Source organism: Apodemus sylvaticus, chromosome 1 (assembly GCF_947179515.1).
Source record: "Apodemus sylvaticus chromosome 1, mApoSyl1.1, whole genome shotgun sequence".
NCBI classification, from domain to species: domain Eukaryota; kingdom Metazoa; phylum Chordata; class Mammalia; order Rodentia; family Muridae; genus Apodemus; species Apodemus sylvaticus.
The window spans coordinates 199,924,936-199,952,040 of NC_067472.1; the positions used below are offsets into that span (position 1 = coordinate 199,924,936).

Genomic DNA, 27,105 nt, shown 5'->3' on the forward strand with positions numbered 1-27,105 from the left:
AAACTTCTCTGACACTTGTTTACAAGGAGTTTTCTCATCTTCCACTGTACACTGACAACCTGAGGTCAAAGACCAGTCACTTCCTGGGATTCTACTGGAGGAAGACGCTGCCTGTCCCATGCAGATGAGTCTCTTTTGGGGGGTGTGGCTGGTTTTGGGTTTTTTTGGAGACAGGGTTTCTCTGTATAGCCCTGGCTGGACTCGAACTCAGAAATATGGCTGCCTCTGTCTCCCACGAGCTGGGATTAAAGGCCTGCGGCATTACGTGAAGGCTTGGATGGCTAGATGAGCCAGTTAGAGAGGGTTCACGGGGGCCGCAGAGAAACCAACCAAAGAGCATGCAAGAACTGGACGCCTCCCACAGACATGCAGCCGAGGTGCGGCTTGGTCTTCGTGTGGCTCCTGCAACCGCTGAAGCCGCCTCTGACTTCCGCTGCTGCCTTTGGATTCCTTTCCCCTAGCTGGGCTGACGGCCTTGTCTGGCCTCGGTGGAAGAGAATTCCATTAGTCCTGCTGTGACTTGATGCAACAGGGTGGGCTGGTATTGGAGCAGTCTCTCCTCCTTGAGGAGAAGGGGAGAAGGGAAAGGGTGAAAGGGTGGGGGGTGGGGGGAGAGGAGGGAGGGGGCTGCGACCAGATGTAAAGTGAATAAATAAGTCAGTAGGAAGGGAGGGAGGGAGGGAGGGAGGGAGGGAGGAAGGAAGGGAGGAAGGAAGGGAGGGAGGGAGGAAGGAAGGGAGGAAGGAAGGAAGGAAGGGAGGAAGGAAGGGAGGGAGGGAGGAAGGAAGGAAGGAAGGGAGGAAGGAAGGGAGGAAGGGAGGAAGGAAGGGAGGAAGGAAGGAAGGAAGGGAGGGAGGAAGGAAGGAAGGAAGGGAGGGAGGAAGGAAGGAAGGAAGGATGCTATGAGGTTGCTGGGAAAGTTCTAGGTGAGCACAGGCTAGACCAACAGAATTCAGCTCTACTGACCACAGACAAGCTGGGGAAAACATGAACAGAGGTGTGGACACAAGACAGAGTGTGATATAGTACAGGGAAGAGCTGGGCTTTCCAAGACAGTCCTCTCAGAAGGGTTTCGACAGGACTTGGCCTGCTGGTAAAGGCTGAGCACCATGTAAGGCAGAGTCTCCTTTCAGCAAACACCTGACTGAAAAGTAGCAGCAAATGTTTAAGTGTTGATTAAAAGTTAGTTAGTGGGCTTAGAGAGATGGCTCAGCGGTTAAGAGCACTGACTGCTTTTCCAGAGGCCCTGAATTCTAATCCCAGCAACCATATGGTGGCTCACAACAATCCGTAACAAGATCCGACACCTTCTTCTGGAGTGTCTGCAGACAGCTACAGTGTACACACATATAATAAGTAAATAAATCTTTTTTTAAAAAAAGTTAGTTGGTGTTCAAATATTTTTAAATGATTTATTTTTATTTTATGTACATTGGTGTTTTGCGTGCATGGATGTCTGTGTGAGAGTTCAGATTCTTTGGAACAGAAGTTATGATTGTGAGCGGCCACATGAGTGCTGGGAACTGATCCCAGGTCCATAGCAAACTGTTCCCACCTGTAACTCCCAGCTCCAGGAGATGTGATGCTGTCTTCAAGCCTCCATAGGCTCCATATGAATGTAGGTAAAATACCCACACACATGCACACAAACAAAAAACCGTATGTCCTAATCAGCAACAAAAATAACAGCATATACATAATAAATGAATTCAAGAAAATGTTCTTAACCTAAAGTTTTGTTTTTTAAGTTTGTGTATGTGGGGTTAAAGAAATGGCTCAGCGGTTTAGAGCGCTGGCTGGTTTTCTAGAGGTCAGTTCCCAGCAAGCACACTGTGGCTCCTGACCATCTATAGTGAGACTCGGTGCTCTCTTCTGACCAGCGGGCACACACGCAGGCACCACACTGTATCCATAATAAGTAAATACAGCTTTAAAAATTACGTATGTGTGTTTTGCCTTCACGTGTGCATGTGAACCGGCCCACAGAGGTCAAAGGAGGACGTCAGACCTACTGGATGGGCGTGGCTGGGAAAGAACTGAACCTGGGTCCTCTACAAGAGCCATCTCTATAGCCCCATAATTTTAAAAGAAAGTTTGGGAAACCAAAACCAGACATGAGAGTGTGTGTGTTTGTGTGTGTGTGTACATACATGTGTGTTACCACTGAACCTGTGACTTTATGCATGCTGACCGAGAACTCTGCCACAGAGCCATAGCACTGCGTGCGTTGGGCTGAGGCGCTTCCCTCAACCCGTTACCCTCCCTGAAGCTGCTCGTGAGGCTGACCTTTGCCTTGCACTGGCTCCTCTGACCACTGTAGCTTCACTTTTTTTCTTTTTCTGAGTTCAGTGTTTCATTGGAGGCACCAGAGTCAGGGCATGAGATAATAGGCGTTTTTCTTATTTGTTTTAAAGGTTTATTTTTATGGTATTGGGGGCTTTGCATCATCTGAATGCAGTTTCTCCAGGGGCCAGAAGGAGGCATTAGATCCTTCAAAACTAGAGGTCACAGTTGTGAGTGCTCCTCCCCTTACCTCTGCTAGAAACGAAAGTCCGGTTTTCTGCAAGAGTAAGACGTGCTCTTAACCACTGAATCAGCTCTCCAAGCCTTTTTTATTTTGTTCCAAACAGGGTTTCTCTGTGTAGCGTTGGCTGTCCCAGAACTCACTCTGTAGACCAGGTTAGCCTTAAACTCAAGAGATCCTCTTGTCTCTGCCTCCCAAGTGCTGGGATTAAAGGTTTGTGCCACCATTGTGTGGCTTTTTCTTTATTTAGCTTTTTTATTTTTATGGATTTATGTGACTGTAACTGTGTGCTACATGTGTGCGGATGACTTCAGAGGTCAAAAATGGGTATCAGATCCCTGACTCTAGAGTTATAGGCAGTTGTGATTGGCCTGACACAGGTTCTATATATGGTCTTCTAAAACAGTGGTCTCAACCATTTTAGGGGGTCGCCTCAGACGACTGGAAAACACATAATTTTATGTGTTGATTCACAACAATAGCAAAATTACAGTTATGAAGTAGCAATGAAAATAATTTCATGGTTGGAGGTCACCACAGCATGAGGAACTGTATTAAGGGTACAGGATCAGGCCGGTTGAGAAGCACTGCTCTACAAGAACAGAACCATTTCTTAACTCGAGAGCCATAGCTCCAGTGCTGGTCCTCATGCCTCCACGTCCTGTGTGTCAGCGTGGCAGGGATGACCCGGAATTCTTAATTTGCAATAATGCACACAGAGCGACATCTCTAAGGCTGGTTGTCCTGGTTTATTTAATTTTTATTTTTATGTGTGTCGGTGTTTCTTCTGCATGTATGCCTGTGTGAAGAGGTCAAGTCCTCTGGAACTGGGACTGCAGGAACTTGCGAGCTGCCATGTGGGTGCAGTTTCTCTGTGTAGCCCTGGCTGTCCTGGAACTCACTCTGTAGACCAGGCTGGCCTCGAACTCAGAAATCCGCCTGCCTCTGCCCCCCAGAGTGCTGGGATTACAGGCGTGCACCACCACCGCCCGACTCCACTCTTTTTTTTTAAGTGAGGATATTCCTATGTAGCCCAGGCTGCATTAGGCAAGATCGTGTATAAAAAAAAGAAAAAGGAAAACAGAAAGGGTCTTAGTTGCATAGGTCGTAGCAGGCAAGATATGAATTTCCTCTTTATAGTGTAAGTGTTATTGCCTATGTGATTACTTAGCCCTCAGATAACAGAAGCCCTAAAAGGCAGAGAGTCAGGTTGGATTGGACAGAGAACACCCTGCAGTCACCATTCAATAGCGTGTCTCTTGTGTTCTCAACAGCATCTCATCTCCACCCGTGGTTTACAAGTGTGTCTTTTTTTGTTTGCTTGTTTGTTTCTCAAGACAGGGTTTATCTTTGTAGCCCTGGCTGTCCTGGAACTCTGTAGACTAGGATGGCCTCAAACTCAGAGATCTGTCTTTGTTTCCTGAGTACCACGTATTGGAATTACAGTCTTAGACAGCCGGGCGGTGGTGGCGCACGCCTATAATCCCAGCACTTGGGAGGCAGAGGTAGGTGGATTTCTGAGTTCGAGGGCAGCCTGGTCTACAGAGTGAGTTCCAGGACAGCCAGGGCTACACAGAGAAACCCTGTCTCGAAAAAACCAAATCCAAAAAAAAAAAAAAAAAAAGAAAAGAAAAGAAATTCCAATATCATGGGGGTGGGGGAGGCTCAAATTATTTGACATCTTTGACACACAATTCAGGGCAGCTTCTAATTGGAAAGTCTAAAACTTAACTGCTCTCATCTGGGCAATACGTGTGACGTCAACAGCTGCCCCTGGATACTGGGAACTCTGGAAGTCCTCAGCTTAGAGCTTCTGGCCAGCGGAAGGACAGTGGCGATCCTGCCGTGGTTCCATTGAGGACTTAGAAAGACAAGCAAGCACAAAGCAGTCCTGCACTGAGCAAAATGGATGCCCAAAGGGCTGCAGGGTGACTCCGTAGACACATCTGCTTACTGTTCCTCCAGACAACCAGAGCTGGGTTTCTGACACCCGTGTCGGGCTTACTGCAATTTTGTAACTACAGAGCCGGGGAATTCGAAGCCTCCCTGTAAGCTCCTCAAAGTCGATGACTAACCAGGTCCCACCCCCAGGACCTCCGACCACCAGGCTCCACCCACAGAACACTCTAACTACACAATGGTTGGACCCAACCTCTCTTAGATACAGGTGGCCCAGCTCCTCCGTTCAAAGTAAAAAGCTCAGGATTTGAAAACTCACCCACTCCACCCCGGGAAATCTCCACCTGCAAAGCCCTGTCACCCTACCCCAGAAACCCTATATAAAAGTAAACCCTGTCAGGGCTGGAGAGATGGCTCAGTGGTTACGAGCGCTGACTGCTCTTCCAGAGGTCCTGAGTTTAATTCCCAGCAACCACATGGTGGCTCACGACCATGTGTAATGGGATCCGATGCACTCTTTTGGTGTGTCTGACATACAGTGTACTGATATACATAAAATAAATAAATAAATCTTAAAAAGAAAGAAACCAACCCTGTCTTCTGCTCAGTTCTCTGCTGCTTTTCCCTGAAGCAGAGGCAGTCTCCCCCCACCCCCATGGGTTTTCCCTCCCATTCATCTCTTGTGTGAGGTTTGTTATGCAGTGTGACTTTGTGGTATTCCTGAGCTCCTTCCTTCCAGAATATCTTTCCCCTCAGAGCTGAGACACTTGCATTAAGGAATCCATCCGGACCGCACCACTTGCTCCTCAGAGCTCGGACACAGCTCTGGCCTCCGCAGGGACCAGGCATGCATGTGGTGCACAGACATACACACATACAGACCAAACCCTCACACACATGAAATAAACATTTCAAAAAGCAAAACAAGAGTTAGGTAGCATGCGCCTTTAATCCCAGCATATGGCGGGCAGAAGCAAGCGGATTTCCGTGTTCAAGGGCAACCAAAGGTACGCAGAGAAACCCTGTGTCCAAACAAAACAAAACTAAACTAAAACCAAACCCAACCAACAACCAAACAAACAAAACTTTACACCTTCTGTAGTTAATACTTTTACTTTGGAGAAAGAATTTAGATTGCTACTGGACCTCTGTTAACAAATTAACGCCCAACCATGCGGCCGGTCCTCGCTCGCTTCCTGTTACTGTGATAAACAGCGCGACCAAAAGCTGCCTGGGGAGGAAGAGTTTACTCCAGTTCACAGGTTTACAGTCTGCCGTGAAGGCGAGGCGGGGCCTAAAGCAGGATGTTGATCCATGACGGAACACAAATTCGCTGGCTTTCTCTCTGGCTTCTGCTCAGTTAGGTCTCTTACACGTCCCAGAACGATTCCCACCGTGGGCTTGGACCTCTTAAATCAATTAGCAATACAAAAAAAAAAAAAAAATCCCCGTGAATCTGAGCACAGGCAGTACTTAGAGCTGAGCTGAGGTTCTCTCTGTGTATGTGTCAAGTTATACTGAGACCAGTAAGGACCTGGTCTGATTGTCTAACCACAGGTATCAGGAGAGCGTCATCAAAGTGTTATCTGGCCCACATATCCACGGGCCAGCTAGGCCTGGGCAGCATTCTAATGTGAAAATGTCATAGTTGTATTAAACCTTGATCTAGGGCATGGCAGGCCCCAAATGACAACTTGTGGCGAGACTGAGGCTATAGTTTATCAGTAGAGTGCTTGCCTATCACCAAAGGGTCCCTAGGTTTGATTGCAACATCACGGTTTATGGAGGAAAGCTTAATAGCATAGAGGAGTCCTGATTAACCAAGGCAGGGACAGTCTGAGATTGGTGGGACCAGCGGAGCTCACTGTGAGAGACCTGGACCCTAAGCTCTACCCTAGGAAGCATTGAGTTAATATCTGGGATTGCATGTGAGAATGTTCAGACGGAGACAAGGAAGGAGACACAGTCCAGTTATCTATTCTACCCATCACACAGAAAACTGAAAACGAAGGTCTGGTGGCCCACTTTTGGGGCAAACAGAACTTCTTATGTGGACTGGCGACAGGCGCATGGAGCTTACCAAGTGAGTCGTGAGATCTGTGTGCCTGAGTCTCATGTCATGGTCAAAACGACAATGGGCCACATGAAAGAGCTACCATTCTACCTGGGAATAATGCTGTCGCATTAGGAAACATTGCCAACTCTACCATGATGGTTTCAGCGGATGCAGTGGCCAGTGAGTGGACAATGCTCCCCGCCAACCAAATGCAGACAAAGGACCACACCCATGGCAAGGGTCTCCTATGTCCCGCTTGCATACTACTTCATTAGCATTACGGGATACCTCCCAGACAGTCTTTTCCCTCAACATACTTTTATTGATTACTAGGGAATTTTATGCAATGCACCCTAAACAAGCTCACTTCCTACCCCTCCCAGGTCCACCCTCACACCCTTGTGCCCCTCCCCACAACGGGCAAAAAATAGGAAAAAATACATCAAGTCCAATTCTTGTTGCCCATATAATCATATACTCCCTGGAGATGGTTAGACTCCCAGTGACCAGCCCCTTAAAGACAACTGAATCCTTTCCCATCCCCCACCCCAGAAGCCATGAACTGTGCAGACCTCCTGTTGTTGGTTTTTTGTTTGTTTGTTTTTTCTAGACAGGGTTCCTCTGTGTAGCCCTGGCTGTCCTGGAACTCACTCTGTACACCAGGCTGGCCTCAAACTCAGAAATTTGCCTGCCTCTGCCTCCCAAGTGCTGGGATTAAAGGCCACCACTGACCGGCTACACCTCAACATCTTTATCGCAGTTTTAAAGGACTCTCTTCAATGGCTTCCTACCTAGACTCTTTCTTTCTTTCTTTCTTTCTTTCTTTCTTTCTTTCTTTCTTTCTTTCTTTCTTTCTTTCTTTCTTTCTTTCTTTTCTTCTTTCTTTCTTTCTTTCTTTCTTTTTTTCTTTCTTTCTTTTCTCTTTTTTGTGGCTGGGGGGAGAGATTGTCACAGAAATCTTCAATGCATCTCACTCTCCATTATGAGTCTACAGTCACTGATACCACTGCAAAAAGAAGCTTCCTTTTCAGTGGCAGCACAGACTACAGGCTCGTCAGGGCAGCAGGAATACAGCAAAGGAAGGAAGGATATGGCAGGACATATCCTTCCCGCCTTTTCTTTTTTTTAGGATTTATTTATTTTTCTTCTTCTTCTTTTTTTTAGGATTTATTTATTATATGTGAGTGCAGTGTAGCTGTCTTCAGACACTCCAGAAGAGGGCGTCAAATCCCATTACAGATGGTTGTGAGCCACCATATGGTTGCTGGGATTTGAACTCAGGACTTTCTGGAGAGCAGTCAGTGCCCTTAACCGCTGAGCCATCTCTCCAGCCCCAGCATACATATTCTTATGCTATGTTTCCCTCCAACTTCTAGGAAGGGATCTCAGAGTATTGCTACAATTTGGTGCCTCTTTTTTTTTTTTTAATTTAAGACTTTTATTTATGTGTGTGTGAGTTTGTACACCTTGTATATGGGTGCCTATGGAGGCCAGAAGAGGATGCTGGGTTCCCTGGAGCTGGAGTTGCAGGCAGTTGTAGCCACTCAGCTTGGGAGCTGGGAACCAGACGAGTCCTCTGGAAAAGGAGCCAGTGCTCTTAACCACTGAGCCATCTCTCCAGCCCATTTTGCTGCTTTTTCACAGGACCCAAATTCAGTTCTCAGTACCTATGTGGCAGCACCTGAACACACACACACACACACACACACACACACACACACACACACACACTTAAAAATAAAAGAAATCTTAAAATATAAATAAAAAGATACTCTGAATCCAGGGTAGTGCCTGTGTAAGACCCCCAAAAACCAAGGGCACCCCAGCACCCCACGCCTCAGAAGGCCACACCCAAATCACTCGTAAGAAACGGTCTCGATGCAATAACAAGAGGATTTCTTTATTTCAGAATTCTAGGTTCCACAGCCGTACACTGCACAGGGCTAGAGGACTGTGGACCCCGAGTGCAGAATTGGGACAGCTTTCATAAGTTCACAACAAAGCCCGTGAATCACCAATCATTCCTTAGCATCGAGAGCCCGTGAAATACGAGCCAATCGATTTGTACCACTGCATAGTTTTTAGGCCAATCAGTTTAAATTAACGGAGCCCACGCTCAGTGGACCAATTAGTTTCCTATTTTCTTGGAGTCTATAGCCGCGTGAACTCCTGCATAGGGGTAATGGCATAAGCAGTTTGCAGAAGCAAGATAAGCTTAGCTCATTTCCAGTAACCTTGTGGGGCCAGGATCACCTATTCAAGGCCTTTTTGCCTAGGTCTTAAAGGGCGGACTCTGGACTGTGACCTTTTACCTAGTTTCTAACAAAGAGCACAAAGAGCGGGCTCTGGAATATGAAGTGTTTGGGGCTCCTTAGAAGGCCGGAGTTAGGCTATATTTTCTATTCTTTCACCTGCAGTTGCTTTAAAAAAAAACCAAAACAACCACTTTCCGTCATGTGATTTCCGGCGATTGAATGTGGGTCATGAAACATGGCAGTAAAGCTTCTTTACTGCTGAGACACCTTGAAAGCCATGGAGTAATTTCTTTGGTCTCTCTCGGTGCTTTTTCCAGGGTGAAGAGACATTTTGTTCCTTTCCCAGGAAAAGTTTGTCAAACAGGAGCACCTCACGGTAGGCTTGGCTTCTTCCAGGATTTTTATTTGGAAAAACATCAACAGAAACATATAGCAACTTAATGAACTTAGTTTCCAGATGCCCTAGAGATCAATTTGATAATGTGGCCTGGCTGGGCAGTGAGTGGTGGCGCACGCCTTTAAAAGACTTACTAGGCAGGATATTCCAAGGCTTAGAGATGATCTCCTGGAATCATGGGAAAGGGCCAGGCCTGTCTGGAATGTGCAGGGTGTGAGCAGTCCAGGCCTGCTAAGTCAACTCTGCACAGCGGCATATAGGATTGGCTGACATCGGTGGCCAATTGACTCAATGGTGTGGATAGCAGGACACAGTGACTCCCTCAGCCAGGCTGTGAGATAGATTCTGGCACAGATCTCACATCTCTGGAACACTGGGAGGACAGTAAAGTGTGAATTCAAGATGAAGTCTAAAAGCTGTATGGGTTTTTTTCCCTGCCTATTCTCTTGGCTCACTGGTTTTAAAAGAAACCAGTTGACCTGTGGGGAACATATGCCAGCAGCCCCGTGGACAGGTCGGTGTGGTGAGAAACTGAGGCTTTCGGCTGATAGCCCTGCAAATAGGCAGCTGGGACAGGAATCCTGCTGCTGTGGAGTCTTTGGATGTCTGCTATTCCTGTGGAACTCTTAGCTACAACCTATGAAGCCAGTTTGAACCGCTCTGTGTGGGCTGATCCGAAGGATCCAACAGAATGGGAGATGATAGGTATGAAGCTTCTAGGCTTGGAAAGGGTGTTGGGTGGCAGTAGGAGCTAATGTTGGACAGCTGGGTGGCAGTGACAAATGCCTTTAATGCCAGCACTCAGGAGGCAGAGGCAGGTGGATCTCTGTGAGTTCAAGGTCAGCCTGGTCTACAAAGTGAGTTCCAGGTTAAGACTACACAGGAAAAAAAAATTGGGTCAAGCCTTTATTGCCAGTATAGAGAGTTGGAATCTGGTGGATCTCTAGATTTGAGATTTGAATATCTCACCAACCTGGTCTGGTTTTGTTTGGTTTGGAGGCAGGGTTTCTCTGAGAAGCCATTGGCTGCCCTGGAACTTGTTCTGTAGACCAGTCTGGCCTTGAACTCAAAGATTAACCTGCCTCTGCCCCTCCCAACTGCTACTTGGGCCATCGCCTATTGGCTCTGGGGTGTTTCTCTTAAATAACAAGACAAAGAAAAGAAGGAAGGAAGGAAGGAAGGAAGGAAGGAAGGAAGGAAGGAAGGAAAGATTCTCTCCTACCCCGGCCTTGCTCCTCTTCCTCAGCTACGCTAAGAGTCTTCTGTGAACAGCTCAGTCTGGGAGGGAGAGGTTAGCACCCAGAACCTTCTCAAGGAGTCTGGGGGATACGGTTTTCTTCTCTGTATCTCAGTGCATACAAGTGTGGAGGGAGGGAAAACTGGGATGTCAGGACTCTCACCTAATCAGGCAGTCTCCGAGCTGCCAAGTGTACAGCTGTGCCCAACTTGTTCCTGTTGTTGGCAGGGGTTGGGAGAGGATGTGCAGGGCACGGTGTCACCTGATTTATCTTTGAAAGTTGCCACTGTACGACAGTGGTTGCTAATGGACATTTTCATAGACCTCATGAGCATTACCTACTAGGTGACAGAGAGTAGGTGAGGGGCTCCTGAACAGGGCCATAAGAGAAATGCTACAGAAATTGATCTTCACAGAAAAGAAATCAGTGTTCAAGTTCAACTGCACTTAAATTTACTCATGGCCTCATCACTTTGTCTCGAATGTGCATTAGAATATAGTCATAATTATTTGCTCTGAATTCAGCCATAAGCTATACGCCTGGGAGCAGATGCTGCTTACTTAGCATTTTGGCCTACTGTTCACCTCTGCTTCCAAGGACCGGCAACCTCAGGCCTGACCAACCCAGGGATCAACCATCAAGGGACTCCGGGTCGTCATAGCAACACTACTCTCAAGGTCCCCGACTAGTCATCAGACTTAGTGAGCCTGCACTATTATTATTGTGATGCATCAATGCCTAGCTCCTCAGCGGGGGTCCAACATCGCCATAGCAACACGTTACCATAGCAACACTAGTTTTGAGGCCAAAGTGAAGCCCCATCTTGACCTTACCACACAAAGGCAGGGAACCTTTCTGACCCTTGAGAAAGGCTGGAACACCCCAGTAGAATGAAGACTCTGGTGCCACCCCCTTCTCTTTCCCCTGCTTCAGGAGCAGAGAGTTGGGGACAGGTCTTGGGGAATTGGGGGTCCCATGATCATAGTAGGTGAGGCATTGACCAGGCATGATGGTGAATGCCCTTTATTCTAGCACTGGGGAGGCAGAAGAATTGGATCTCTGTGAATTCAAGACCAGCTTGGCCTACATACTGAGTTCTAGGACAGCCAGGGCTCTGCAGAAAGACCCTGTCAGCAAAGAATAAAACAAATAAATAGTACTTGAGGCACTTTAAATAAGTGAACCTGAGACTCTCTAGTCAGAATGGTAGATTTGTCTGCCTAGGCCTCTCATCTGCCTTCTGAGGTCTGTCCTTGTTCCCCAAATGCCCCAGTACTGCTGCCTCTGACACACTAACCTCATAAAGCTCAATAAGTACTATGGGTGAATGAACTCTCTAAGTGGCTTACTGTCACTCATGTAACAGAGAGCCCAGGGGCACGCTTGAGAGACAAGAAAGCTGTCCCCACCTCCTAGGGTCCAAGGTATCATGACCTAGAAGGAGGAACACTGCTGGAATAGAGAGCCAAGGAACAGAGTGGCCATCTGCCAGCTTGGCATGGACAGAGGAGAAGGAGATGGGCTGGGTCCACAGGAGAAGGAGATGGGCTGGGTTGGAGTGATGGCTCAGATGGTAAAAGTTACAGCCTGAGTTTAGTCCCTACAACCCACATGACAGAAGGAGAAAATGACTCTTGCAAGGTTGTTTATGACCTCTACAAACATGCATGGCACACTAATAATTATAAACACGATAATTTTTTTTAAAACAGGGCTGAGGACCGAACTGAGCTAAATACCCAACCCCAATAATTTTTTTTTAAAAAAGGGAGAGAGATGGTGGGAGCTAAAGAAATGGCCCAGCGGTTAAGAGCACTGACTGCTCTTCCAGAGGTCCTGAGTTCAAATCCCAGCAACCACATGGTGGCTCACAACCATCTATAATGAGATCTCTTGCCCTCTCTGGTGTGTCTGAAGACAGCTACAGTGTATTCATACACATAGAATAAATCTTTAAAAAAAGATAGGGTGGGGATGGTGAGGTGCTTTTTAGAAGGAAGGAGACAATTATCCAATTCTGAGAGGTCTCTCTTTTTCTTTTCACTTCTTTCTTTAAAGTTATTTATTTATTTATTTATTTATTTATTTATTTATTTATTTATTTATTTATTTATTTATTTGAGACAAGGTCTCTCTGTGTAGCTCTGGCTATCCTGGAATTCCCTATGTAGGCCATGCCTCTGCCTCCCCAGTGCTGGGATTAAAGGCATGAGTCACCATGCCTGGCTTACATGAGGCTTCTTAAAGTCTGTCCATTGTAGGCAGTGGTAGGAGGGAGGGAGGCACCAAGGCAGTAATTAGCTGTTGTTATGGGCTCTGTCACCAGCTTCCTCTTAGGGAAGAGAGAAGGCCTGGGTTTCAGTCTCCAGGATGAATAGGGGTGAACATGCTGCACTACATCTAAGAGGCAGTAGATTAAGACTAGAAATGAAGGCCTCAGCCTCTGCCCAGCTGGCACATTGTCCACTAGCCTTCTTGTGGATTATGCCAGCTTGCAAGTGTAAATGCAAATACAGCTCTGGGCTCCCTTCCTGGACCCATGGACCACTGTCAGGCTGAAGTCTCCATCCCCTGTGCATTGCTAGTCAAGGACCCCTTTCTGGTCCGTTCAGACCAAGTCTATGCCTGCCCACCCCCACTTGCCTGGGTTGCAATGAAGGAAGGCAGAGTGAGGGAGGCCTCCTCTGAGACAGCATCCCCCACTCGGTGGGCTGAGTAGTGGCCTCCAAAATCATTCACGTTTAATCCTTGGATTATACCTAATGTAGACTTTGTAGTTGTGATAAAGGATGTAAAATGGGAGGCTGTGACTGGTGGACAGGTCTGTAACCCCAGATACGCAGCAGGCTGAGATATGAAGGATTCCAACTTCAACAAGGTCAGCCTGAAAAACTCAGTGAGACTGTCTTAAAAATAAAAAGTCGCCGGGTGGTGGTGGTGGTGGCGGTGGCGGCGGCGGCGGCGGCGGCGGCGGCGGCGGCGGCGGCGGCGCATGCCTTTAATCCCAGCACTTGGGAGGCAGAGGCAGGCAGATTTCTGAGTTCGAGGCCAGCCTGGTCTACAGAATGAGTTCCAGGACAGCAAGGGCTACACAGAGAAACCCTGTCTTGAAAAAAACCAAAAACCAACCAAACAAACAAAAAAACCAAAAAAGTCAAACCAGGCATGGTAGTGTACACCTTTAATCCCAGCACTTGGAATTCAGAAGAAAGCAGATAGATTTCTGAGTTCAAGTTCAGCCTGGTCTACAGAGAGAGTTCCAGGACAGATAGGGTTACACAAAGAACATTTGTCTTAGAAAACAAAAATATAAGAAACAAAAAAATCACCATCAACAACAAAAATTCTGCGACTGGAAAAATGCCTCAGTGGTTAAGAGCACCAGCTGTTCTTGACGAAGACCCAAGTTCTGTTCCCAGCACCCACATTAGGCAGGTCACAGTCTCCTAGAATTCCAGGTTCAGGGAATAGACCTCTTTCACTTCCTTGGGTACATATACAGAAACATATGCATACTCATAAATACATAATTAAAAATTTTAATTAAACGTATAAATAAAAATTCAAAAATGTCTGGACAGTAGATCAGTAGGCGAGTGCTTGCCTAGCATTTGTAAGCCCTGGGGTTCAGCCCCCAGCGTTCCCCTTACTCCCACACACATCTTTTTTTTTTTTTTTAAAGATTTGTTTATTTATTATATGTAAGTACACTGTAGCTGTCTTCAGACATCCCAGAAGAGGGCATCAGATCTCATGGATGGTTGCGAGCTACAATGTGGTTGCTGGGATTTGAACTCAGGACCTTCAGAAGAGCAATCAGTGCTCTTAACCGCTGAGCCATCTCACCAGCCAGCCCCCACCCCCACCCCCTGAAATCATGAGTTGGGCAATTTTCTTGGATTATCTGTCTAGGTGGGTCCAGTGTACTCCTTATATTTTTATAAGTGAAAGAAGATAGCTCGAATGTCAAGGACATTTGGAGATGTGGTGTTGCTGGATTTGAGGAAATCACAAGCCAAGGAAGGCGGTCTAGAACCTGGAAAACTAAGAAACAGAATCACTCCATCTTCAGGAGAACCTGGGACTGTTGGCTCCCCAACTTTATTGATTGACTATTGATTCTTATTTTAAGACAGGCTTTCATGTAACCAGTCTGGCCTCAACTTCACTATGCTGCTAAGGGTGGCCTTGAACTCGTGGTCTTCCTGCCTCTGTCTTCCAAGTGTTGGCATTACTGTCCTGTACCACCATACTTAGGTAGGTATCTCTGTTTTTGTCCCATGGTAGGATCTTAGACTTCTGGACTGCAGAACTGTGAGGTAATGTCTGTGGTTCTAAGACATGGAGTTGGGGATAAGCTGCTACAGTAGCCAGAGAAAACTCACACAGACCACTCACTCTGCTCCCCCTGGATCCGCCTGCGAAGCTGGGCAGTGTGGATCCCAGCCCTGTGGGTGATGTTGGCTCCCAAGTGTGAGCCAAGAACTGGTCTGGGAAGACACACCCTTGGGTTCCCCATGCTCTTCCTCTGGTTTCATACCTGGAAGAAGCAGCTGCGTTGCTCACACAGACATGCTGGGGCCCATGGCAGTGAGGAGCTTACAAGCTTAGTGTGCCCATGGGCATTCCCAGGCTGCCTCTTGGTCATCGTAATGCAGTCACTCCCTGGCAACTGTTCTGAATCAACTGATGCCTGGTGCCGAGGACACACAGGAAATCACTCGGAAGCCTCCGGATACATACAAGTCACATTTTATTCTGGAAAATAACTGCCCACCCTTAATATACAGTGTCTCATGCCAGATGAGGTGAGGTAGGACACGGTTTCCAGAGGCCCTTTGATCAGCCTGTGTAGAGAGTGGCTGCCTTCCTCCAACTCTGTCTAAGCAAATACGCCTTTGGGAGGAAGACAGGAGGCATCTGCCACAGACGTGAACACGGGACAGACATAGACTTTAGCTGAGGCAGAAGGAAAGCTAGGCAGAGCTGATGGATCCCAGGAGTAGCTGGCAGCGTCTCTCATGTTAGCTAGGGACGGCCAGAACTTCCCTCAGTGAGTATTTCTGTCTGAGCTACAGGAGGCCTTGCCTCTCTAAGACACAGCTGTTCCACAACATATTGAGTCAGACCCAGGAACTGAAGTCCAGAGAAGTGGAGGTTCTTAGGTCAGTCTGGGATTTACTTCTCAAATGGAAGCCAGTGTCAGGAGTCAGGGCCCGTCCCTGGCTAGGCCACATTTACCCCTCCAAGCTGGAATCTCGGTCGGGTGTGCAGGTGCTGACGTTTACAGACTGGCTGTGGGTAGCAAGTCGCATGATCAGAACAGTTGTTTTGTGCTTCCAAGATGGGAGCCCCAAGCCCCTTCGGTGAGCCCAGAGGATGAGCAGATCCTTCAGTCCCCAGAGCTGGCTAGGAGCATCTGCAGCAGGGGGCTGGGCTGGCATAGCGTGAGGTGCTCCTAACAGCATTCCAACAAGGTCAAGGCTAAAGTGCCCTGACACAGTGCTGTGTAGACGGCACTGGGGAAGCAGCGGACCGGACTTCCAGAGATGAACACCGGGGGCACCCCATCTAGACCTATATGCTACTCATTTTGGCTGGTCTTGGCCAGAGTACCTTTAGCTGGATGGTCATGGGAATTACAGATGTTCTCAGAGAATTCTCGTACAACAACTACAGTGGTTTGAGAGAGTTTGTGTCTTTCCAGTGTGCATTCTGTTACAGCCTTCCAGTATGACACAGAAGTTCCCAGGCCGGGGGCTGGGCCTGCGGAGTGGAGGCATTTATTGCTGCAATCGCATCCTCTTCCCATCAGCCCGAGCCCTCGGGTTCCAACCAAGGTCAGTCTCCGCCTTTGGTGTTTGATCTAGTGGTAAATCCGGGATCCCCTGTGTCTCTAATGGGTCCTCGGTAGCCTCCTCAAGCTCGGGCGTGTCCTTGCTAGCCTCTGGCAAAGTATCGTCCAGGTCCAGGTCAGGCTTTGTGGGGCGTCGTGTCCAGGGCGCCACCGGCATGGGCCGCGGTGAAACCCAGAAATCATTTTCAGTGGCCAGAGCCACAGTCTGAGGCCGCGCACCGGAGCTGGTGACATGAGGAATGAGGAAGAAGATGTAGACACCCGAGACCACGAGACCCGCGGCCACCAGCACAGCCAGCGCCACTGCTGCGTTGAAGGCCCATGCTGGACTGCTCAGGGACAGGCGACGTGACAGCGGGCGGCCGAGGCGCAGCGGGGGTGGAGGTGGCGGGGCGCGCACTGTGCGGCTCTTGCGTGGTCCCAGAGACGGCGGTGGTGGCCGCAGGTACAGGAGTCCCCGGCGTCGGTCAAAGCGCACAGAACCCTGGCGCGGCAGTGGCCCGCGCGCATCGCGAGGCAGCAGACCGGGCTGCGTGGGCAGAGCGGGCAGCCCCCGGCGTGGGGCCAAGCGTGTGGGCGCGCGGCACATGGGACAAGCCACTGCATCGCCGCCACCCGCGGTAGCCAGCGACAGGCGTGCCAGGCACTCGAGACAGAATACGTGGCCGCAGTCCAGGCGTTTAGGCAGCTTGAAAATGTCGTCGAAGGGTGACACGCAGATAAGACATTCCATGGGAGATGCAGGGGGCAGAATGGGGCCCGACCCAGGGGTGCCATCACCCTCCTCCTCCTCTGCATCCTCGTCTTCGCCTCTGCTGGGGGAGTTGGGTGCAGAGAGGGTACTTGGGGAGCCGGGGCCAGAGCCCTGGGAGGCTCGGTGGCGGCGGAGCCAGGGCAGCCGAGGACACGGCATTCAGATTGGACCTGTGGAGAGAAGAGCTCACTCAGGCAGGAACCTGGGCGTTGGACAGACTGGAGGACTTCAGAGGGCAGAGCAGGTACAAGGAAGCACAAAACAAGAGGGCAGGGAGTCCTGGTCCGGACCTGTTGTCACCAAAGGTCTAGAGACAAACTGGAGCAGCTTTAAAGATGTAGGGAACACATCTCTGGGAAAGGAGATGCAAGAGAATCAACTCCAACCCGAGTAGACTCCATGGAACACGCACTGAGTCACCTGGACCACCGGGTCCCCCGCTGGCCTAAGAGGTGCCCAACAGCTAAGGAAAGCAGTAGATTCAGGTTGTTAGAGCTCCCCAACGATCAGTTCTGGCCACTTTGCAAGACACTCACCTGTAGACCTTTCCTTGTGTGGGACCGCAGCGTCTCTTCCTTTCTGACCCCAATTTCTGGCTTGTCTGCCACTAGGTAGCTAGTGCCCCTCCCTGAAAAGAGTGCACCTGACCTTGGGCCAACCCTCTTGGTTCCCACATACCCGTCAAACCCGCCTGGCTACTTGCCCCGCCCCCAGGCCCTCCTCCTAGTCTGAACAATCTGATCTATACCAGAAGCTGGAGTTGGGGCCGGCTGCTAATAGCACACGACCCCGGCCCATTCTTCAAAGCCTCCTGTACTGGTCTCCACAAGGGCATTTGACGCACGTACACATATCACACTATGGGAGAACAAACGTACCTAGACCGGACACAGGTCCTCATCCCTGATTCTTGCTGGGTCTTTCCTGGGCACTGGGCTCACACCCTGACTAGTACTACTGAGGTGCTACAATTCTGCAGGTACTGGTCATGAAAATACAATTCCCACTGGTGAACACCATGCCAGGAAGGTGAGCATCATCTATGCCATGGGAGGTACCCTTTGCCCTAAATGATTAGACAAGCACACAGGAAGGTGGAATTGTCCCAAAAGACACAGTTTATTAGGCAGCAGCTGGGAAATCAGCGGTTAGACTTGGCCACACGCTCCAGTTCATCTTTCTTCTTGATGGCATAGGAGTTGGAGGAGCCCTGCAAGGACAGGTGGTTAGCTCTGACTGCTGGACAAACCCCCAGAGCCCAAAACCAAGTGCTCTGTCCCGACCAGACCCGACCCACCTTGGCAGCATTAATGAGCTCGTCTGCAAGGCACTCCGCGATGGTCTTGATGTTCCGGAAAGCAGCCTCACGAGCCCCCGTGCACAGCAGCCAGATGGCCTAGACAAGACAGGCAGGGCTCAGGGCTCAAAGGGTCCCCCCAGCCAGTGACCTGGGACCCAGCTCAAGGACACCTACTACATGTGGAGTTAACTTATCAGTCAGCTGATCAGAGAGGGCTGGGAGAACAGACTTAAGAACTGCCAGCAAAATGTGATGCTCTTGATTGGAACCCTTGGTATCATCATGATACGCAGTCATCAAGCAATCCATCCTGTGCCTTTCGAGTAACTAAAACTACGGGTAGGTCTATGTGCCACCATGAAATAGACTCAGAAATGGATCACGAAGAAATAGACTGTTGTAAAAGTACACACTAGGGATGAGAAGAACCAGACTGGGAAGGCTGGACTGTCATCTGCCCCAGAGAATGGAAATCCAGGAAGGTTTCCTGGAGGAAGTGAGGTTCCAGGTAAAACATGTCAGACAAGACCCCACCCACTCGTGCTGATGGCTCCTGCCCCACCTCTTCACAAGCCTCTGCCCACCTGATTCACTCGGCGCAGTGGGGATACATCCACAGCCTGCCGCCTCACTGTCCCGGCCCGCCCAATGCGTGTTGAGTCTTCTCGGGGGCCACTGTTGATGATAGCATTCACCAGGACCTGCAGAGGATTCTGGCAGAAAAGGGGGTGGTGGTGAGCCTGATACTCACCCCCAACCTCCTAAACCCTAAACAAGGCGGCAGTGTCACAGGTGATGAATCTGGCATGCGTACCATGAAGCTTTGGTATGAACCAAGGACAGCCTTACCTCACCAGTGAGCAGGTGGATGATCTCAAAGGCATGCTTGACAATTCGCACAGTCATGAGCTTCTTGCCGTTGTTGCGACCATGCATCATCATGGAGTTAGTAAGGCGCTCCACGATGGGACACTGTGCTTTGCGGAAGCGCTTGGCAGCATACCGCCCGGCACTGTGGGGCAGGTACTTGGCATACTTCTCCTTCACAGCAATGTAATCCTGGGTGGTAAAGAAAGGAGCATGAAGGGCCAGTAGTGGGGGCAGCCTCAGATAGATTAGCTAGAACTGGCTCAAGCCATGCACGTCCCCCAGCAGGTTGTGAACTTGAGCTTTAAGAAAATGAAACCAGTGGGGCTGGTGAGATGGCTCAGTGGGTAATAGCACTGACTACTCTTCCGAAGGTCCCGAGTTCAAATCCCAGCAACCACATGGTGGCTCACAACCATCTGTAATGGGATCTGACACCCTCTTCTGGTGTGTCTGAAGATAGCTTCAGTGTACTTACATATAATAATAAATAAATAAATCTTTAAAAAAAAAAGAAAAAAAAAAAGAAAGAAAAAGAAAATGAAACCAGGTGGGCGGTGATGGCACACGCCTTTGATCCCAGAACTTGGAAGGCAGAGGTAGGCAGATTTCTGAGTTCAGGGCTAGCCTGGTCTACAGTGTGAGTTCCAGGACAGCCGGGGCTACACAGAGAAACCCTGTCTGGGAGGGGGAGGGGGGAAGAAAGAAAATGAAACCAACTAGTGAGTGCACAAGTCACATTCACACACATAAAAGGGAAAAGCACAGTCCTGCTGGGTGTTCCATACCCAACACCTGGGGACAGAGGGACCCGGCAGCCTGGGCTATGGTAATCTTCAGGACAGACAAGGTACAGGGAGGCCTTGCCTCAGCGGAAGTGGAGGGAAGAGAACACATCCTGTAATATGCAAACAAGGGATCTAAATTCAGTTTTTAGAAGTATTACGTAATTGTACTGAGTCAGGCGGCAATGGCACACACCTTTAATGCCAGCAAGGAGGCAGAAGCAGGCGCACTTCTGTGAGTTCAAGGCCAGCCTCTTCAGAGTTACAGGAAAAGCAATTCTACACAAGAGAAATTCCTCTGTGGTTTGGGTGTGTGTGTGTGTGGTGTGTCTCAGGGAGCAGCATTATAGGGGCTGCAGAGATGCCTCAGAGTTCCTCAGATGCTCGTCCAAAGAACCCAGCTTCAATTCCAAGCACCCACAGAGCAACTGACAACTGTCTACTGTTAGCAGATTTGACAACCCCACAGGCAGAACACCAACACACATAAAAATAACTACATTGTTAAAAAAAAATGTTACCATGGACTTTTTACTTAAAAACATTGAGACAGTCTCCCATGTAGCCCTGAGATTCACTGTGCAGCACAATGGCCATGCACTTAGAGGTCTGCCCGAGTGCTGGGCTAAAGGCTCGCACCACCGGTACAAGATGCTATGACACCTGACTTCCTCAAAGAGGGAGGGGTCGCCCAGTGTTAAGGATACCTGGCAGCACACCAGCACGGGGTAGATCATTCTGGACTACCTATGAGATAAACCACATTTACTATCCCCCCTGTTGCCTACCAAGTTTCCAGTGTGTACACATTGCATCTCAGGGGCAGTGTGTGTTGGCCTAGCATATGAAAAAGTCCTGGCAATCCCTAACACGCGACAAAAATGATTGCAGACCTCCCCAAATAAACTCACAAAAGTAAACTCAGCACCCACTAGACAGGACTCAGAATCCTTCAGATTAATGCCTAGGTCCTGTGGTCTCCTCCCCTCTATTCTGTGCATGCATGTAAGTCAGGAGACAACTTGCAGTTGTCAGTTCTGTCCTTCTACCCCTGGATTCCAAGGATTAAACTTGGAATTAAAGTTTCAGGCTTAGTGCTAACTTTTTATAGGCTGAGCCACCTCACAGGCCCATTCTGTGGTATCTTTAGAGACAAAAGACGTTACTTTAACTCCTCTGAGCAAAATGGACATCAACGACAGAGCTGAGTTGGTAGGGTGCTGGCTTTGTAAAAAGCCCTGGTTCAACGTCAAGCAGTGGGTTAAACTGGGTTGAACTGAGCACCCTCAATCCAGACACTCAGGGGACAAATGCAGATTAGCTTTCCCCACTCAACAGGGTTTCACTCCAGCCTCAGCTATGAGACGGCCTCAAAACGGGTTATGAGGACAAAAGCAAAGCAAAGAGTCACCACACTAATTCAGCCATAAAATAGCACCCACAGCCAACTGACATTTTGCAGGGGGAGGGCAGTGGGGAACATCCCCCATACCCCAATTCCTCTTGCTGAAGGGTGGTAGCAGCTTACCAACTGCCTCTGACAAGGGTGCCAACACGGTTCAGTTGGCTAAAGCCATCTTTTCAATTGACACCCACTAACTCAATGTACAAATGAGAAAGGTGCGGGCGTGGCTGTCCAGTTATTGCTGTTGTACCGTCTTAAACACCCGCGGGCTGTTTCTGTGCCCTTTTCTGGGCTGGAAGAGTTTACACCCGGTCTCAATGAAAAACCATCACAGCCACGAAGCTCCTTTTACCTGCAGAGAAATGTCGTTGATCTGCACGTCATCAGTGCTCCATTTCCCAAAGAGCTTGATGTCCGGGGTCTCCGCCACCGCTGGTGTGGCTGTTTCCCACTCTGTCATTCTGGGGACACAATAGTGGCAAGAGACGTTATCGCCCAGCCATTCTGGCACAGTCACACTCAGCCCGAACTCCTGACTTTCCCGCTGTGTGGCGATGTGGTTCAGGGGAGACCCAGGAAGTTTCGAACATCGCTGTAAAACCAGGCAGAACCTGTTCTGTTCTCAGGATTCCACAGCAACTCGCAGCCACCCGGCTAAGCAGCTGGCACGCGGACCGCAGAGCGGCGCCCGTGTCGGTCTCCCGCTCGTGCTCTTACAAAGCTTCCATGGGGGGAACCAACAAACCGGCCCCAGAGCTCCATTAGCAGACCTCGGCGGTGAGGACCAGATCACGAGTACAGAAGGACATCGGAGCAAGTGTTCCCCGCCCGGGACACGTGTCAACACCGGTCTCCGCGAGCCGAAGTTTACGTGCGCGGCAAATATAACCGAAGCCATTCCCCTGGCGCCCCGAGTGCGCAGTGTGGCTCGGCCCGCCCGGCGCCCTTTTCCGGGGGGGCAGAGGTGGGGTCGGAACGGCAAGGCCCAGGCTTCGAGTTCCGCCTCCGGACCCCAGATGAGCCTCACAACACTCCGATCGCCTCCTCTGAACTCCGCGCCCCGCCGCAGCCTTACCTGAGGGTGCAGGCCGGGCTTCTCCGTCGCTCGGCGTGGACCACGCGCCGCCCTGCTACAGACAGGAAGAGGCCGCGCGCAGCGGGCTAGCGCTTTTATGTCGAGCGAAAACTTCCGGGTCAGAGGTAGGGGCGCACGCGCAGATGAACACGGCGTGCTCACCAACCAATCAAACGCTCGGATGAGCCGCGCCCTTTGAGCCGTAGAAAGCATGCGCACTTTTAGAAACAGCGCCATACCCGTCTTCTGGCGGATGTCTGAAGTACCTTCCCAGCGTGCAAGCCGGCGCACATGCGCAGAAACGTTCGTTCGCCCGACACCGCCATATCTGAGTAGTGCTGACGTCCAGTCCACGCTCTGCGTAATTAGGCTGCAAAACCGAGGGGCCGGGCAACCAGCTCGGCTCACTATTTCTCACCAGCAGCATAGTCGGGTAGGGTCCTGTGGTTATCACCGATCCGGGGTCACAAGCACGGGCCCCACCCTCTACCCTCCCGCAAGCTGTGCTTGGCGGGTCCCAGGCTTCCGGTATGGGGTCACTGATACTAATAACGGAGAGTTAATAATAGTAATAATAATAATAACCCCCAGGGGTGGTTTTGTGTGTTCGGTTTGGAGACTGGGTTTCTCCGTGTAGCTCTGGCTGTCCTGGAACTCAGGTATTCATCTGCCTCTGCCCCTCCCGCCTGCTGGGAGAGGAGGGAAGAGAAAAAGAAGAGGAAGCGGGGGGCGGGGGACGTTTTCTCCTACCCCGGCCTTGCTCCTCTTCCTCAGCTACGCTAAGAGTCTTCTGTGAACAGCTCAGTCCGGGAGGGAGAGGTTAGCACCCAGAACCTTCTCAAGGAGTCTGGGGGATACGGTTTGCTTCTCTGTATCTCAGTGCATACAAGTGTGGAGGGAGGGAAAACTGGGATGTCAGGACTCTCACCTAATTTTATCGTTGTTCTTGGGGGTGTCACCCTACTTATCTTTGAAAGCTGTCGCTGCATCACAGTGGTTGATAATGGATGTTTTTTGTAGACTTCGTGAGCACCCCAGCACTTGGGAGCCGGAAGCAGGAGGGCCAGAGGTAAAGGGGCACCTTCCGCCACACAGTGACTTTAGGGCCAGTGTGGACTATATAAGATTCTACCGCAGGGCGGTGGTGGCGCACGCCTTTGATTCCAGCACTCAGGAGGCAGGGGCAGGCGGATTTCTGAGTTCGAGGCCAGCCTGGTCTACAGAGTGAGTTCCAGGACAGCCAGGGTTACACAGAGAAACCCTGTCTCAAAAAACCAGAGAGAGAGAGAGAGTTAGAGAGAGAGAGAGAGGAGAGAAGAGAGAGAGAGATTCTACCACAGTAGTGTTATTACTAATAATGTTGAGACAAAGTCCCTTTATGTAGTCATGACTTCTTTCATTGGAACTGAGTTACAGCAGCTTATAAACCTCCTGAGGTGGGTGCTAGGATGGGAATGGTGAGAATGACTGCTGAGCCATCTCTCCAGCTCCTCTAGGTGACTGGTGTTACGTTCACCAGGTTAATGGAGGCCTTGTAGGCCCTGCTTAGGTTGTCTTCATCTCTAAAAGCTTGTTGTTTAGCTGCGTCCTGGGCTCCCCACACTTGTGGGGCCTCCACCAGAGAAGAAGACCTGTACATGGGTTTATTAGGGCTGGACAGATGGCTCAGTGGTTAAGAGACTGCTCTTCAGAGGTCCTGAGTTCAAAGCCCAGCAACCACATGGTGGCTCACAGCCGTCTGTAATGGGATCTGACACCCTCTTCTGGAAAGAAAGAGAAAGTAAGAAACAGAAAGTCTATTAGCCAGGTGGGGACTACACTGGGTGTTTGGGATCCCAGAATAGTCCTAAGCCTTTTTCAGGGTGAGCTTTTAAGCACAAAAGCCATATCCTAGGGTGATATACTTCATTTAACAAGAACAGTTTGCCAGAAGTGGAACTAAACTACAGAAGCCGAAAAGCAAGGATGGTACATTTAGAGATTTTCCCAGAACTATGGATTTTGCTGGACTGGGACTTTGTTTTTGTTTTTGCAGGTGGTGGTGTCTATGTGCTGAATTTTATGACCTGAATTGTCCTTCTGTCTTGGAGTCGTTTGTTCTAAGGCCCAGGGGCTTGTTAGTAGAAGGCTTCAGTGTGTTGTTGGTTAGCTACTATGTTGTCAGGGCTACAGTTTTGCATTCCTACGGTTTTCTTTCTCATGATAGCCTCTCATGGGCCTTGCTCATGATCCTTGGGTGTTTGTTTAAATCATTAACCTGATTTTCATCTAGTTTAGAATGTGTGGGATATTGGATGGGTCCAGCCACTTGGTAGAGATCAGCCCAGGGCTGCTGGGTTCCAAACTTGGCCTCCCATCCTTGACAGATCCATAATCATCATTAATTCTGGCCTGGCTATCATTTTCTGTCTAGGTGGGTGCTCCCATCCCCCCCCCCCCCAAAGGCCTGTTCCTGTTCTAGTATTAAGACTGACCTTTTTGGACTAAGATAGTTAACAGATGTAAGTAAGGATCTCATGATGAAATTATCCTAGATTATTGAGATGGGCCTTAAATTAAATGACAGTCTTTAAAAGAGACAAACCTTTGCCTATCATGTAAGAAGCTGTTAGATTCCCAGCACCACCATCCCCCAAAAAGGGGTAGGGGAGGAGGAATTGTGTTTGGCCATCCTCAGAGCCACTATTTTGGGGGAGTTCAGCTGAGCCCCCTTGCAGAAGGGTTATACAATCCAAACTTGACCATCGTGGAAGGGTGGGAAGGATTGTAGAACTCTCAACAAGGTATACAGTTGTATGTAACTCTGTCTTAATTACATGTGGTCCTGGAGGGGCCAGAGTATATAAGCCAGGAAGACTGGGGGAGGAAGGCTCTATCTGCAGCGGTGGCTATGGGGAAACACTCCTTTCTACAGGAAAAGAACTATTCAGATAGGGCCTGTTGTGGGAGGAGCCTTGTAAGTAACAGGAACCCCTCACTTGTGCTTTGTAAGGAAATTCAATGAACTCATGCTGGTTCCCTAGAGTGAGCTGTGGTGGGATGTGCCTTGGTTTGCCATTGGAACCTTAGAATAGGTAGATACTGCACATATCTTCCCCTCGGAAAGAATTGTGGTAATAAGAAGGAAGAGGGGAAGGAGTGGATGGTAAAGAGGTCATGTGGCTGTAGATGCAGAGATTGGAGTGCTGTAACCACAGCCAATAAAAACCTGGAGCCGTGAGAAGTTGGTTTAATTTAGGGTTCTTTTTGTTGTTGTTGTTGTTGTTGTTGTTCTTAAAAAATAATACGGTCTTAGCTGGGCAGTGGTGGTGCACACCTTTAATCCTAGCACTTAGGAGGCAGAGGCAGGTGGATTTCTGAGTTCGAGGCCAGCCTGGTCTACAGAGTGAGTTCCAGGACAGCCAGGGCTACACAGAGAAACCCTGTTTCAAAAAAAAACCCAAAACAACAACAAAAACAAAAGAAAAACCAAAACCAAAAAGAAAAAAAAAAAAGAAGGTGCCGGGAGACAACTCCTCAAAAGTTGTCCTCTGATCCCCACGTATATGGTGATGAGTGTGCATCCACCCCCAGTAAATACACCTTAAAGTACACCTTCTTTAAGCAAAATGACTTAGGACACACCCACACGTGAGATTAGTGAATATAATAATAATAATAATAATAGTAAAAAAAACAGACTGAAGCAATGATAGACCTCTTTGTTGCTACCCCAGCTCCTACAGGACAATTTTGTGTCTCCATCTGTAGACTCCATGGCAGACAAGCTGACTATTCCCAATACTCTGGGCCTTTATTGCTGCTGTAACCAAACAGCATGCCCAACCCAGGCTGGCCTCCCATGTGGGCGGCATACGTGTTACAGGAAAAGGACTTCAAAGCACAGTATTATGGAATTCTGTCCTCCGGGCAGGACATGGCGACTGCTCTCAAATCGTCAGCAGATATGATTACCAGGAGACCCTTTCTGCCAGGTAGGAGAGGGGCGTTATGAGGCACTCTCTCCTCTGAGGGTTGATGGACACTCACTAGGTTGCTTGGTACGAGAGAGATTAGCTTCAGCAAGGCAGCCAGGATCTGCTGATGCTGCAGTTAAACAAGTGATTTTGTCAGGGTTTGCACTGTGTAGGAATCCGTTGTTTCTGCTGTTGGGGCTCATCTAACGTGAGTGGGTGTCTCGCCTCTCCCTGGAAACCGGTCACATGACACAGAAGCAGCTGTGCTGGGTGGAGCCTTGCTTTAGAGCCCCTTCAAGGCGCTTCACTTCACTGTAAGTTAGGACCACGTGTCGTTAGGGTGGCCGGCTGGTGGCACTGGGAAAGGACTGGAGGAATGTATGCTGCTGGGTGGTAATGACAATGGGATCGAGTCCCTCCCTCAGCTGGAACCTGGCGGTGAAGATCAGAATTTGCTGGGGATGATTCTCAGTGCTGGAACCCTGTTTAGAATCTACCAGGGGGAGGCTGAGGTGTGGCTCCACGTTAGAGCACTTGTCCGAGCCTGCAAAAAGCCCTGAGTTCGGGCTGGAGAGATGGCTCAGCGGTTAAGAGCACTGACTGCTCTTTGGAAGGTCCTGAGTTCAAATCCCACAACCACATGGTGGCTCACAACCATCTGTAATGGGATCTGATGCCCTCTTCTGGTGTGTCTGAAGACAGCTACAGTGTACTTACATATAATAAATAAATCTTAA

At 49.4% G+C, this 27,105-nt stretch overlaps 2 protein-coding genes across 2 annotated transcripts; both read right to left on the reverse strand.

The window, feature by feature from the left end:
- Positions 1-15,105: 15,105 nt before the first annotated feature.
- On the reverse strand, positions 15,106-17,976 carry Rnf225 (ring finger protein 225). Its single transcript, XM_052171118.1, has one exon. The coding sequence runs from the start codon at positions 17,137-17,139 to the stop codon at positions 16,153-16,155; it is 987 nt and encodes a 328-aa protein (XP_052027078.1). The 5' UTR covers positions 17,140-17,976; the 3' UTR covers positions 15,106-16,152.
- Positions 17,977-18,075: 99 nt separating this feature from the next.
- Rps5 (ribosomal protein S5) lies at positions 18,076-22,528 on the reverse strand. Its single transcript, XM_052171153.1, has 6 exons — positions 22,413-22,528; positions 21,690-21,798; positions 19,130-19,339; positions 18,865-18,993; positions 18,278-18,376; positions 18,076-18,190 (listed from the first exon to the last, which is right to left on the reverse strand). The coding sequence occupies exons 2-6, from the start codon at positions 21,795-21,797 to the stop codon at positions 18,122-18,124; spliced, it is 615 nt and encodes a 204-aa protein (XP_052027113.1). The 5' UTR covers position 21,798; positions 22,413-22,528; the 3' UTR covers positions 18,076-18,121.
- Positions 22,529-27,105: the final 4,577 nt, after the last annotated feature.